Source organism: Lissotriton helveticus, chromosome 10 (assembly GCF_964261635.1).
Source record: "Lissotriton helveticus chromosome 10, aLisHel1.1, whole genome shotgun sequence".
NCBI classification, from domain to species: Eukaryota; Metazoa; Chordata; class Amphibia; order Caudata; family Salamandridae; genus Lissotriton; species Lissotriton helveticus.
The window spans coordinates 295707766-295723497 of NC_136071.1; the positions used below are offsets into that span (position 1 = coordinate 295707766).

At 43.0% G+C, this 15732-nt stretch overlaps 1 protein-coding gene across 1 annotated transcript in view; it reads right to left on the reverse strand.

Moving 5' to 3' along the window:
- The window catches only part of LOC144784001 (uncharacterized), a 1599281-nt gene that overhangs the window by 58738 nt on the left and 1524811 nt on the right, over positions 1-15732 (reverse strand). Inside the window, exons 31-32 of the mRNA XM_078662713.1 lie at positions 8671-8769; positions 3543-3638 (exon numbers count right to left, since the gene is read on the reverse strand). Of these exons, the coding sequence (XP_078518839.1) occupies positions 3543-3638; positions 8671-8769 (195 nt within the window). The remainder of the gene's footprint in view (positions 1-3542; positions 3639-8670; positions 8770-15732) is intronic.

Here is a 15732-nt window from a genome sequence, read left to right on the forward strand (position 1 = left end):
GAAATTATGTCGGAGTCGCGTCTCCTACAAGAACCCGGAAATAAGTGACGGCAGGACGTCCGGTGAGTGATGGTACAGCGTACACCAAAATATGCTTTAAACATCTTCTAAATATTGCACAATAATACTAATAATAATTTATAGCATTGATTAATAAACCTCTGTTTAAAAAATATATTATTTGAGTGTAAGTATGTATTTTAGGGTGACATTCATGTAACGGATTTGTGCACCCACTATGTAGATCCGCGTCGCATGCGCGATACCATCGTGTTCACAAAAATGTGTTAAAAACAAATTTATAACACCTTTATTATTATTTTTATGTACCCAGTAATAAACCTCTATGTCAAAACATATATTAATTCATTCTAAATGTGTTTTTAGAGTGATATTTGTGTAACGTATCCATGCACCCATCCCTTAAGGTTGCGTACGGTGTGCGACCAGTTTTTCTGAATTAGAAATTATATATATATAGATATATATCCAAACGAAAGGTGCTCCCCAATGAAGGAGCCTCACACAGCGTTTAATTTTCCTTTCTTTATTGCAGGACTCCAGAGCATTCAAAATTGCAGTTCCAGCATCTCAAGACTCCAAACTCGCCATACGCGTTTCAGGCCCATCCTTGGCCCTTGGTCAGTGGCTTGGCAGCAGGAGAACAGGCAGCGCAAACTAACATCGCACTCACAATGAATTTATAAGCCTCGCCCCAAAGAGCATTCCCATTCGGTGCATTCTGGTCTTGTGAGTTCATTATATTGAGTCCAGAGTGGATGCTGCCTTACTTTTCTCCTAATTTTATCTCCTTTACCACAGTGGGTTGCTGACAACATACCGAGTTGATGCCCTGTTTGTTTATGTCCTTACATCAGGTACGTTGTTCCATCCACGCTTCAGAAACACGAGGGCAGAGGACCTGCTCATTTAGCAGCGGGACGCCTTTGCGACCGGAGTGGGCCGCTACAAATCCAAACGAAAGGTGCTCCCCAATGAAGGCGCCTCACATGGCGTTTAATTTTCTTTTCTTTATTGCGGGACTACAAAGCATTCAAAATTGCAGTTCCAGCATCTTAATAGGCCAAACTCGCCATACGCATTTCAGGCCCATCCTTGGCCCTTGGTCACTGGCTTGGCTGTAGGAGAACAGGCAGCGCAAACTAACATTGCACTCGCAATGAATTTATAAGTCCCACCCCAATGAGCGTTCACGCTCGGTGCATTCTGGTCTTGTGGGTTCATTATATTTAGTCCATAGTGGATGCCGCCATACTTTTCTCCTAATTTGACCTCCTTTACCACATTGGGTTGCTGACAACATACCAAATCGATGCCCTGCTTGTTTATGTCCTTACAATCAGGCACGTCGTTCCATCCGCGCTTCAGAATCACGAGCGCAGAGGACCTGCTCATTTAGCAGCGGGGCGCCTTCGCGACCGGAGCGGGCTGCTACAAATCCAAACAAAGGTGCTCCCCAATGAAGGCGCCTCACACGGCATTTAATTTTCCTTTCTTTATTGCAGGACTACAGAGCATTCAAAATTGCAGTTCCAGCATCTCAATATGCCAAACTTACCATACGCATTTCAGGCCCATCCTTGGCCCTTGGTCACTGGCTTGGAAGCAGGAAAACAGGCAGCACAAACTAACATCGCACTCTCAATGAATTTATAAGTCCCGCCCCAATGAGCGTTCACACACGGTGCATTCTGGTCTTGTGAGTTCATTGTATTAAGTCCATAGTGGATGCCGCCATGTATTAAGTGAGACACTTTTAATTACTCACTTAAACAGTCAGACAGCTACTAAATCCTCCATCCAGACAGTTATATATCCACTCAATCTTCAATACAGATTGGTGTATATATATATATATAATACATATTTAAATTTCAAACTAAACCACATTCACAGTGATGTCATCAGTGATGTCATTTGAGATGTCATCAGTGATGTCATCAGTGATGTCACTGACCATGTCATGAGTGTTGTAATATGTGACGTCATCAGCAGTGCACAAAATATTGTACTACAAAAGTACCATAGTCAGAATATTGTGAACATAAGTATGCATTTGGAGGCACCTGTACTCACTACATGAATTTGGACTTCAAATATAATTTTGGGATGATATTCAATTGTATTAGCTAAACCAGTCGTTCTTAACCTTTTGACTTCTGTGAACCTTTAATGAATCATTACTTCAGTCAAGGACCCCCTCTGCATTATTATTAGACGCCTTGGCCCCCTGGGCAAAGCAATTTCTATGATTTTAACTAAAAACAGCAGACACAAATATAAAATCAAGTATGCACGAAACAAAGGTTCAAATCTTTTGTTCAATTCACAATCAAATATAGAAAAGGTTTTTCAAATTTTCAATTATCCTTCATTATTTGTATACTTTATCTTTTAAATGTATTAATTCCAATATTATTTATTTTGTAAAACAGTTGTGGACCCCCTGAGTAGGTCTTGTGGACATCCAGATGTCCTCTGAACATAGGTTAAGAACCACTGTGATAACCATTTATTAGATTTATATATCAAATACAAAACAAAAAGAATCAACAAAGGAGATTGATATGTGTGTCACAAATTCAGTAGTAGAATGCTATTATCTCCATAATTTAAAAATAAAAGTATCCAGGAAAACAATACAAACTTAAAACAAACAACCCACTTCTGTTTTACAGCCAAATGTGGCTTTATCAAGGGAGATGAAAAAAACTGTGGCCAGTGGTATATTAAATGTATTCATGGCAATATGAATCCGGCGTGAGCAAGCTAGAGAAGGAGAAGCCAAAATCACTTGCCAGGAAGAGGAAAGGTGAAAGGAGAGACAAAAGCAGTGTGCCTAAGACAAGAGGAAATAGAAATAGAAGACCAGGTAGCTAGAAAAGTATGATTGGAAAGGTAATAAGAAAGGGAGGATAAGGAAGGGTAAAACCAGTATATTAAAAGGAAAATGAATAGAAAGTTGAAAGCTCTGGAAAAGGAACAGTTGAGGGTATATCTGAAAGGCTTGGCTCTAGGAAATGTGATTCCCCCTCCAACACCAATGGTGTGCCTTCGAACAATCCAAAGGAGGGTGCACACATGACTGAATGGGTTATGACACTTTGGGTTGAGTTGTGAGATATGAAACTGCTTGGTGAGCTCAGGGTTTGAATATGAAATTTGAGATGACATCATGCACCATGTTTCCACTCATGTCACCAATTTTCCAAGTGCCAGAGATGCCCTTGAGCCTCTAGCCTCCAAGGTTCAATCATGTCCCAGTAAGTTTGCACACCACCATCATAGTGAGCGTGTCCTTGGCTATCCCTTTGACATGACTTCCCTTGAGAGGTGTAGGGCATGCACGTGGTTACACTGACACCACCTCTCATACCCCTGAGACTTTCAAAGTCTAGCAAGAGCAGCAGCCAGCATAGGTATGGCTCTGTATTTAAGACATGTCTGGCCTCCCTCACCCAGCTTGCTTTTAAGGTTTTCCATCGGAGCAGTTTTCTACTTTTTTTGCTTTGAAAGCTTACCTGTAGTTCCACTCTCAGAACATTTGCCAGATGATAATCTGCAAGCTTCTGCTCATTCTTCAGACACTTCTGCTTTTTAATTTTTGCTTCCAGATCCTGTAGATAAAATAATATAACTCAACATTAGAAGTATTGCCTAGACCAAGGTAATGAGCAAGCCCTTACTGTCACATTTCTGAGTAGACTCATAAAAACTCTGCAAGTGGCTGGCTAAGAAACATACTTAAAGCAGACACAGAGAGGTTTGATGCAAATTTTATTAAGAGCTTGGCAACTTCACAGTATCCGTGGCTTTCCTGCATATGACCAGTGATTTTATGGACATTTGAAAAAGTTTGTAAGGGGCAATGTGTGTATGATTCGAACACTGGACACCAGCATAACGTAATGTTACAATGTGATTAAAACAGGCAGTTACAGGGCAGAGGGGGGCAGAGTTAGATGTGAAGTTTGGGAGACAAGAATAACATGCATATTATCTGCCCTTAAGCTATTGCGAGACAATACTCAAAGCCCAGTTAACTCCCTTAACTTCGTCACCTGAGAAGGAATCCATTCAGGTTGATATGCAATATAGTTCAGCAATACCGTTCACTAAAGTGATATTGTATAGAATACCTGTCTCTGTTAAGGCCCCAACTGATCTAATGTATGTCTTGTACCTAGCAATCAAAGGTGCATACCAGGGTGGTTGGTATTGGTTCAAGAGAGTAAAAGATGTGGTGAACCAGACATGTTTGTCCTTTCTTACTTTGGATGATCAGCAGCTTCATGGTCAATTACCCTCTTGGATCAGGACAATCGCTTGCTCTTTTCCACTTTCAGACCAGAAATGAAAATATAGTTCGACAAATACACACTTTTGTACAATTAGTACATACTGAGCTACTAAATCTCAGACACGGCAATTAGGACCTCACAACGAACATGACCTCATTGAATTCATTAGTGGCAGAAGTGGGATGGCCAGAAGAGAAAAAAGCATCCTTATTTTACCATGACATAAAGATGAAATTATTGATTTTTAGCCCAGGTGGTGGAACCCAAAAACATATGAGACACAAATCAATCTTGCCATCAAATAGAATTATCGTCTGTGAAAACACAGTAACAACTAACAAACATTGAAAAGATAAGCATTAGACTGTTGTATTATTGTAAATGCAATCTTGAAGTAAACATGGGAGATGAATCTGAACCCATGCCATCAGGTATGTGAGGATCATTTATTTACCAAAGTAGAGGTAAAATGAAGGTCTATGCAGAAGCGTCGGTCTCTGTTACGGAAAGAACAGCAGATTCTTCAAGGAATCTCCAGCTAAACATAAGTGTAATGTAGGAAAGCCATTAATTTTTCCCTGATCACCCCCATTTTTTGACTGATTCTGGTGATCACTGACTCTGAAAGTGTCCTGGGATCTGCTAACAAACCAGGCACAGGGCCAGTGTTCTGTCTTTAAAAGGTATGTGATAATTGGAAAAATTCTAATTGGCCAAGAAACCTACCTGTAAGTCCCTAGTATATGGTACGGTATGTAGGTTTAGAGACTCCAATGGACTTTATACACTGACGTATGCACTGTTGTAGTGCCTGGTGTCCTTTTAAAGCCAGGTCTGCCTTGCAGGCTCGTTTTGAAATAAAATAATGCTCAAATTCGACTTTGGAAATAAAAGTACTTTTGAAGTCCAAAACTACCTTTAAATTACATATGGTCACCCCTAGGTGCCCCATTTGTAGACTACCTTATTATCATTGTTATAAAAACAGGGACACCTTAAAAAAAATGTAAATGCCCTAATAGGGAAAACAGCCAATAACACTTTTCCCTATTGCAGTGCTGTAAGCCCCAGAGGCTAACATGAGAAGGCTTTATTAAACTTTAATAAAGTCTAATGTTTGATTGGAGTTAGCTAGCAATCTGATTCAAAGAATCAAGATAATGGTTGCAAAAAATCCAACAAATTTCCAAGGTCGGATTTATTATACATATTACAGGAAAGTAGTTTTAGAACTTACTATCCTGAAATTACCTAAAACAGCCCTGCAGCAGCCTCTTTTGATTGGCCAGCCTTTGAAAGCCTCAGCCAAGCAGCTCTCTGAGTAGGTGCAGAGAGGCCTGGGACTGAAACAATACAGGCATTTGGTGGGAGGAGATTTCCTTCCTAGAGAAGCCAGATAGAGGAAGGGGCTGTAGATAAAAGCTAGACATCAAAAGCAAGAGAACAGATGTCAGAAGACACAGGGCAGTTCCCACTTCCTTGATCCCCAGTCAGATGGGACCCACTACCCTTATTAGATTAGAAGAGTGGCTGGAAGGGGAGTGTAGGGAATTATTAGCCACACCAGTGGGTAGGGTTACACAGACCCACACTCCAAGGAGAGAATTTCTCCATTTTGATTTTTGGAGAACAGTGGATGCTGGGTCAAAAATATGCCACACTTCACAGGAAGTGGTCATAGCAGAGGGAGGCAACTTTACTACTATTGGTTGCGTGTCCCCCGTCTTGCCAGCCCAGAATAGAGGATAAATATGGCAGTTCTGCAGGAGCTCCTCAGAACACTACCTGGAACAACGGAAGAAAGGCTGTCCTGGACTGTACTACAGAAGTCTTGTTGTCGAGTTGTCTATTTGTGCCGCCCTCAGTTTTCTTTTTACGTCCAGGAACTTCCGACGCTCATCCTGCACCATAGGCGTGAAGTCAGGATATATGGAGAATGTATTCCCTTCATATGTTAGAGTCTGTTTACTTTGTGCCGCTCGCAGAGCCACGTCACGATCCCTATAATTCAAAAGTCTCGCTATAATGGGCCGTGGAGTGGCACCCGGTGGCGGGCGCGGCCCAGCGATCGATGGGCATGCTCCACTATAAATTGACTCGAAAAAGCCTCAGCTCCTATCGCCGCCAGCAGCATTTTTTCTACACACTCCTCCATCTTCCCTGTGGTGGATTCCGGGTTTCCAATCACGCGTATATTATTGCGCCTACTGCGCGCTTCCAAATCCTCATTTTTGGCCGCTATTACCCTCAACAGCTGGTCCATGCTGGCTGATTGTGTAGTGTGGCCAGCCGTCACATCTTCAGAGTCCGAAATACGTCGCTAAGTCTCTTTTATGTGCTCTTCATGTCATTCCAGCTTATGTGCTATGGAGTCCATACGTGAAGCCATACGTTCAACTTTGTCAACGACCCTGGCAAAGCCTTGCCTGACCTCTTGTAGGATGCTGTGAACGTGCGCTGTTGGGGCTGAAGCGCCGCCCTGAGCATCCTCACCTCCAACTCGTTCCTGGTCATTCTGCGAAGTGCATCCAGTCCGCTTTGCAGCATCGAAATTCAATTTTGGCTGCCATGTGTCTGGTTTCCCAATGTTTGCACTAGGGCAGCCGCGTCTCCCAAGTAGATCGTATTGTTTCTTCGCGTCAGCGCTAGGCAGACCCCAATCGTACTTGCTCTATCTAGCAGCACTCCAATGCAAGGCCCTGGTATAGACAACTCTGCTCGGGCACCCGCCATGCCTCTATGTGCCAAGCTCGTAGATCCTCGCCGGCCTCCCTATGTCCATGCAGTTCACAGTGTCCAGTCTTGACACCTCCGAGCCAACTCCACTTCAATCCTGTCTCACTCCAAGTGCTGGCAGCCTGCCCCACTGTATGATCTCTGGAGGTGTGCACTCACTCAACACGCACCGTGGGCACCCGACCCAGGTGGCACCGCACACCTACGCAGGGTGCACTGTACCTACACAATTACTGGCTGTTGTGCAAGCCGCCAGTGATCAGTCCCAGTTATTACTTTGGTCAGAGCAGCTGCCTTCCTCTGATCAGTCCCCTAAAATGGCATCTTCCTGAGTTCCAGCATAAAAAATGGCACCAAACAGGGGGGTCCTTATCATTTCCCAAGTGCGCAATTGAATGGTAAAGGTAGGGGGCAACCCCACACTGCTCCAATACCCCCTTTTCACTTCAGCCGCTGCCACTTTCACTGTGTGCCTCTCGCCACCATATTTCAAGCCACATAAGCATTGCGTGAGGGTGGGGGGAGAGGGGGGCCGCCGCAGCGGTCTCAGCCACGCTAGTATCTCAGGCCCTGCAAATTGAGCACAACGCCGCTCCCTCATCCCCGCACCTCTCTGTGTCCAGCGGCTGAGCCACGCAGGGGAATCACCACCACCTCCGCGCTCACCCCTCTCCGCGGGCAGCCATCCGCCCTCCTGTCGCGATGCCAGCGGCCTACTGTATTTGCGGCTGCTTCCGTTCTCCTTCAGCGCCTCCGGACAATATTTTCCAGCTGCTTCCTCTATGTCCTGCACACGCCGATCAAGCTCCGCTGCTCACTCCCTTCTCCTATGCGACCAGTCTTGGCGCAAGAGGCTCCGTGCCCGCTCTGCTCACGCTCCTCCCGCTGAAGGCCTGCACGGCTCCAGTGCAGCCGCGATCTCCGGTGGCCTGCGTGTCCACGTCGGAGCACCCCGGGGCCTCCGCACCTTCGCACGGTCCCAGCTTCAGTTCGCCATAGCCTGGTCACGCCAGGATCAATGCCCACCAGATTTGCGCCAAGTCTGTAGGCGGCGATAGTCGTCCAAATGATTATAGTTTTGGCATGAAGTAGGGTCTATAAGCAGGATAATTTACAGGATAAATGCACCGGGCTGCAGGAGCCTCACTCCAGTGAGGCCATCACGCTAGTGCACCACCTAGCGCCCCTCGTCCCAGATGCATTCTTGTGTTGGAGTCTGGCTGATGCACAGTTTGGTATCTGCTGCAAGAGTCATGATGAGGGCCATCTGTAGTGTCCCCTCTATTTCCCTCGGAGAAGTCCCATCATACTCATCAAATCCTCATTTAATTCCCTTCTCACACCCACGCCAGTTTAATGTATTATAGATTGTTTTGTTAAACTGAACTTTTGCAGGAGTTCATGTCCTTAAACTAAAGGCCTCCATTCTGGCTGTGGGCAATAGACCTTCGTATTTAGACAGAATCCGAAATCTCACAGCATTTCTGATGCAACATGTAACCTGCCAGCCATTTTGGGTGCACTCTTATTGGTACCACGCCCACGCTAAGAAGCCTTGACTTGGTTTGGGAACTCCAGAGAGAGAGAGTGAGCATCCCTTGTGAGAACTCACCAGTCCTGAATCCAGCTCGTCGTCTAGAGCTTGTTGGACAGCGCGTCCCCTCCTGACATCACATGGGTGCCTTCTATCTTCATCCTGGCTTCTGTTTTTCTGAAAAAGAGAAAGGACACTAGAATTAATAGAAAAAGTGGCAAGGTGACCTACAAGAAAAAACCTGTGAGAAAAACGTCTTTAGTAAAGTCAGTGCACTTATCCACTCTTTTAAAATACAATCAATTTCCCATTTGGTTTTGGCTGCAGGAGCAAGGGAACACTATCCTAAAAGTATAAATCACTCCAAGGTGAATTTATGACATTAATAATGTTTCTGTTGACTGAGAATTTAATTGCTTGCACAAAAGATCCCTTGGTGCAGCATTCCTTAAAGACTCTTTTCAGTAAAGGAATACTTCCAATTTTCTGATGAGACAATATTTGAGAGACAACCAGTAAACTGTATTTTGTAAAAGTTTTCGATGTACTCAATATTACATTCAAGTGCAGTTTTGTATGAAACTAGATTACATGAATAGATGTTTTACTGAAATAGTCTGTTTATGGACCAGGTACTCCTTCAGTCATCACATCACTGGTGAAATTTGGAAGTAGACCCATGAAGAATCTGGAGTTATTCTATCTCGTTAAACCTTTTTGAAGTTGAGATTGGCTCTCACTCTCAATTCCTCTTCTGCTTTGGATTAATTGCCAGCACTTGTAATTTCCATGTGTGCTGAGGATTTATTTCTAGGGAGATAGGCGGACTTCATTCACTTCAACAGAAAGCCTGGATTTCAGCTGAATGGCTCTAGAAAGCAAGACACTCCTGGGAGGAGTTTTGCTTGCTATAAGTCGAGTTCCCTACTCTAGTGGGACTTCAGAAATGAGCCCAGGAACAGGTCAGCTAGGAAGTGGACTTTAAACACCTTGGATCTTACTACAACTGATGAACAAGTAAGTGTTAAAACAAGTCAGGAGGAAAAAAAAGTGCAGCTTGTTGTCTCTATTTGTGGTAAATGTGCCATTTGAGCAGATGGACATTGACCTTACTGGTCCCTTTGACAATCTCCCTGCTACCGGCAACAGGTATATCTTGGTTGTTGAGGTAATAGCTCAGAGGAGCAGAATTGCTAAGGTAGTAGTCAAGGCAGTTCTAGTGTCACATGGTCAGGATAGGTTTAGCAGAGACAGCATCATTTATATGCTAATTTTTCCTAAGTTGCCTTCTCTTTTTTCACACAATGACTTTTGACATACATTTGCTTGCGTGTCAATGCAGGATAACATTCTCTGAATCTGCATTGCTTACATTTCAACTTCGTAGACACTCTATCACAATACCTTTAACATTCAGTACAAGGAATAAAGTTCACTGTGCAAATATCATATTTGTTATTTGTCCAGTAGACGACACCTCTATCCAACTAGAATAAATAACTACAGCCCAAACAGGGGTTGAAACATGGCCACATCGGTTATATTGTTAGAAATACGCTGCCACTTCCTTGTTTAGACAGAGGAGCACTGAGCTGACACTGCAGGGCATGACGGGAAACAACCTTTACAACGCAGCCATTACATCGCACTACCTGTACATAGCAGTCATTACATCGCAACATCCTTTACATCGCGTGTCAGTACAACGCAGCCATTACATTGCATGTCACTACAACCATGTCATTACAATGCATGTTACTACAACTCAGGCATTACATCGCAAGTCCTTATAACGCATACCATTAAAACGCTTAGTACCATTACACTATCCAACACTTACCCTACTGTTGCACTCACTGGAGTTAGAACAGTAATTTGTAGCCCTACACTATCCAACACTTACCCTACTGTTGCACTCACTGGAATTAGAATAGTAATTTTTACCCCTACATATCCAACACTTACCATACTGTTGCACTCACGGGAGTGTTGTGGAATGCTTTGTAAAGGTAGTTTCTGAAAATGCGATGTAATGGCATGCTATGTAAAAAAATGCGTTGTAAATAATGTTGTGATGTAAAAACTGCGTTGTAAAGGCATGCATTGTAAATCTATGCGTTGTAACATCATACATTCAGGCACAACATGTCAGAATACCAGCTCTGTTCATTCCTGCGTACCAACACAAGGGATGTCCAGCTCTATACCAACCAAGACAGACGGTCTGATGATGCTTACCCACAGGTAACAGGGAGGTAGTCCACCCGGAAGGGATTTGACAGATCACCCACCCAAGGCATTACTAGGGTAGGGAGGCTTAGAAGAGGTACATATATACACAGTACTTAAATGCCTGCATATATACACTGTCTTAGCACAATGGTGGAAATGTTTATTCCTTTCACTCTGCTTGTAATGCAATTATGCTAATCTGTTTCATTCTGCTCATAATCACAGCCTATGTATATTATACAAGAATTACAATGGTACAATAAATACTGTAAGGGCTTGCTGATAATTTCTTGTATACTTATTTGAGTATGACAAGAGTACAAATGAAAAGGTTCTAGATCTGTTACCACAATTTCCTTGGGGGATCAGGGCTGTCATGTTCTGAGGTTGCACACACATTTGTTTCCCTGAGCTCAGCTAAGGAGCCATCTGATTAAAGGAAATGCTGTGTTTGTATTCAAAGGGTGGGTGTAAGGCCCATAATGTGAAGCGGAAAGGGGAAGCAAAACCAATGGAAAGCAACAATGAAAACAAGCAGCAACGGATGGAAGCCAACATTTAAAAAATAGTTCACCCAGACAACTGATAAAGAATGGAAGCATAAGGAAACTCTACTTGGGCAGTGCTCCTTAGCTTGAACGGAAGTGAGGTATAAGCTGTGGGAATGAGTTAGGAGGAAGCAAAGAAAAGGGACGCAGGCGTGAACCTATGGTAAGCTGCAGGCAGGAATAAAGTTGTTTTATTGATTACAGCACATCCTGCATACAGTGCATTGAAAATAGCACACTCACTCATTCCCTTAAAAGATAAATCAGAGTCCAATCTGAGATGGAAACATGTGGAAAGTCAGATCCTGTATGAAGGAAAGGCACTTCAGTGTAATAATAAAACTAATGACAGATTATTTGGAATATTTGTCCTGAATAACAATACAAATTAACTAAACCCCACTCTCCCTCTGAAATGCTTAAGAAATAAGCATGGAAAAAGAGAGGGTGGGGCTACAACGAGAATACATACACATTATCTGTTGCAGTACTGAAACCTGTATAATAACTTTTAAACAGATCTTTCAAAATAGGTAAATGCAGCTTTCAGGTGAAGAACTAACAATACAGCAATTTTTGTCGAGACAAGAAAAATGTGAGTGCAAACAAAATAAAGTCAAGAATGAGATAACCTGAGGAGGAATAGCAATAGTGAAAACAAACTCCACATGAAAAATCAGCTGTCAAGAGAAGACAGAGAAAAACAATTAAACGCTATTTTCAAAGTGGTTAGACTGATAAGCAATTTCTTGTGCATACAATGAGGGTTTTTGCACTTACTACCTCTGAGGAGGCACTGATGCGCTTTACACCGGGCAGCATGCTGCCCCTGAACTCAAGGTTAATGGCTGATCCATACATTATTGTTGGATTGTTGGGATTTGTCTTGTGCTCTCAAGGAGACCAACCAGTGCGTTTGTGGTAGATTATATTAGTAGGATTTAAGTGTGCCATTAGAGGGGAAGGTGTACGTGAGTTGATGTAGTTGATTGGTGGGATTAGTAGATGAGCTAGAGGAGAATAGGCATTGCTAGGCTGCAGGGCATGACTTTCAAATAAGGCCAGGATGTGATCTTTGACATGCACTGTTGTATGGAGATCTCACACTACATTGTGCCCATGATATTTGTCCTCGAGCCTGGAGCCAGAGGCAGTACGTCCTGTGCCAGAAACATAACTTAATACAAATCATGTGTCTCAAAGTCAGCCTTAGAAAGCGATTTAAGAAAGGAACCACTGCACGACAATCTGCACTTTACAAAATGAAATGCAATCATACAGAAAAGTACAAAGAATACGTTTTATTTTGAATTATATGTTCTACAAATCACTATGTAATGTAATGGATTAATATGAACAAAAACTTTCAGGGCATGTCAGGACAGGGATAGAAAATAAAGAGCACAGATATGGGTTTCAATCTGACAATAATAGTTTAGGACAGTCATTTATTTACATGTATGGTACTATAATTGTACATAACACTCAGCTAACCTAGGGATCCATTGACAACAAACGTCTGACACACCATGCACAGCAATTACAATACAAGCATGGCGGTAAGGGATTTTGGGTACAGATGTGGTAGGTTGATACTCCACCTATTCACTGAGGTCCTGTTTTCCTGTGCATAGTTCGTTGTATGTGAAGAATCCCCACAACAGGGTAGGTCACAGGCTCTGTTTTGTTTTATGTTATCCATGAATTTTGTGTTTAGTATTAATAAACACAAACACAACTGGCCACGCCCTCGCCGCCGTCCCCCGCGTCCGAAGAGCCACCAGAGGGGGAAGGTCCTTCTACCTGGCCGCCAAGACTTGGAACTCCCTCCCGACCCACCTCCGCCTGACCCAGGACCACCTCGCCTTCAGGAAGCAGCTCAAGACCTGGCTGTTCGAGCAGTAGCGGACCCCCCCCCTCCCCTAGCGCCTTGAGACCCTCCGGGTGAGTAGTGCGCTATATAAATGCTGTGATTGATTGATTGATTGATAAAACCAATTGAAAGTGTTTAGAAATATGCCTGAAAACAAGCGCTTATAGTTGCACCTCTTTGTGGAATTATACAGCCCTGTAAGAGGCTGATCAAACACAATCCTCACAGCAGACACTGAAACATTCAAAAATAGTTTCAGGAGCTGCAATGGAACTTTGTAAAATCAGTGATTTTCCTTTTGCATAACTGTTGACATAGTGAGCATTCATGAATGCTGCTTTCAGAGACAATGCGTGTATGATTAGAACACTGGATAGTAGCATGGCATAATGCTGTTTTCATGTTACCTTGCCATTGAAACAGGTATTACAGAGTAAGAGGGGGGCACAGTTAAATGTAGGAATGAAGAGAAACAAACAACTTGCACATTTATTTCCCTCGCAGAATTGAGCGGCAAGAGTCCAAGCCTTGTTAACTCCCTTAAATACATCAACCGAGGAATAATCCTCAAAGGTTTGGATGAAGTATAATTCATACTTATAGTTCACCAAAGTGATATTTTTTTAGAATCTCTGTCTTTGTAGAGGCCTCACCTGATATAATGTATGTCTTTTGCACACAGTGTCCAAACATGCATACCAGCATCGTTTGGTACCACCTCAAGTGACTGGAAGATGGTGGTGAACCAGAGTACCTCTTCTTAACCCCCGGTCTTCAGACTCAATTATCTTTCTCTTTTTTATACCTTTCCCCTTCCCCCATGGGACTCATTGTGACTGCTGCATTCTTTTGCAGGGCTCTGAAGTAGACAGAAGATGCACTTGGGATCATCATGGTCTACATCACTCCTAAAGGAATAGACTTAAAATGTTAATGCTTCGTGTTCATGACAGGTCACTGCTGTTCTGAGCCGGTCTCCCACTGAGGGTTTGAAGAGCTTGGAGGAATGCAGATGGGTGCTAAATTATACGTGAATGATAGAAGTTCTTTCACATGCTTTGAGCTGAAGCCAAATACCTAACTTTATAAATTCCATTAGAAAAAGATAGACAATGCTGTTATGTTTGATAATTGCATATGTGATGTGGTGAATGATCAAAATGAGTGGGTGAAAATGATGGAAGAGAAGGATTTTCAGTCACTTAACCAGCTAATGGTGAATAAGTAACTCATGGAGGAGTCTCTATTCTATTGTGGCAATACATACCTGAATTGATAGACGCACACAAACCTGCAGTCTTTGCTGACAAGTGATTATCGAACAGGGCATAGAAGAAGAAGCTGGAGCAGCATGGTTCCATGTCCAAAGGTATAAGAACGAATATATTTCTTCACAACGCCTGCTTTAGATCGCATGGCATTACAACGCGGTTGTTTCAACGACTGCGTTGTTACATCGTGAACCATTACGTCGCAAGTCATTACAACGACTTGCTGTAGGGGGAGTGCTGGACTTAGTAATAGTAAAATTTACTATTCCTACTCCAGTTTGTACAACAGCAGTGAAGGTGTTGGATGGTAAATCCAACACCTTCTGCCCCTACAGCAAGTCATTGTAACAACTTGTGATGCAATGGTTCACCTTGTACCAACGCAGTCATTGTAACAACCGAGTTATAATGGCATGCGATTTATAGCATGCGTTATAAACACTGTTTCCCTATGAGAACGCGCCGCAGAATAAGGAAGACCAAAATGGCTCCCAAAGGTCCTCATATGATAGAGTTGTAAGTGGAACTGGATTCGTAACCAAAACTCATATGTAGACATGCCACAAGATGAGCGGCATTCCAAAAAGAATTGCACAATAAGAATCTTCCACCAACTTCCCTCCTGAGAGGCAATATGCTACCTGTGAGGATGAGTACCAGTGAGAGTACATTAGAATTCAACCTAGTATCAACAGACACCTGGGAGAGCGATTCACTCCTCTTAAGTACATTCAAATAAACATCATGGGTTTGTGGGAAATGGGGTATCAATTATTGGAAGCTTCCTACCTAGAAGGAAACTAGTAGCCAGTGGAGACGACGCAGATTACCTGATTGCTAGTGCTGAGGCAGAATTTAAAGAGAGTCGTTAGAGAGAAGAAGAGTGCACGCCTTCATCAAGTGTAGGCTATGATGACTCCACAGGTGCAAGCACCAATTGAAAGACTGTGAGAAGTTCAGGGCAAGCCCTGAGAAGACATCGGCAATTGAACCCTTTTTTCGTAGCCCAGATGGAGTAAGAGGTCCCAGATTAATTCTTGTTTTGGAGTCAGGGCAGATGCACAGATTGTTATCTGCTGCAAGATTCATGATGAGCACCATCTGTAGTCCCCACTATTTCCCTCGGAGAAGTCTCATCACACTCATCAAGTCCTCATTTAATGCCCTTCTCACACCCACGCTAGTTTAATGTATCATAGATTGTTTTGTTAAACTT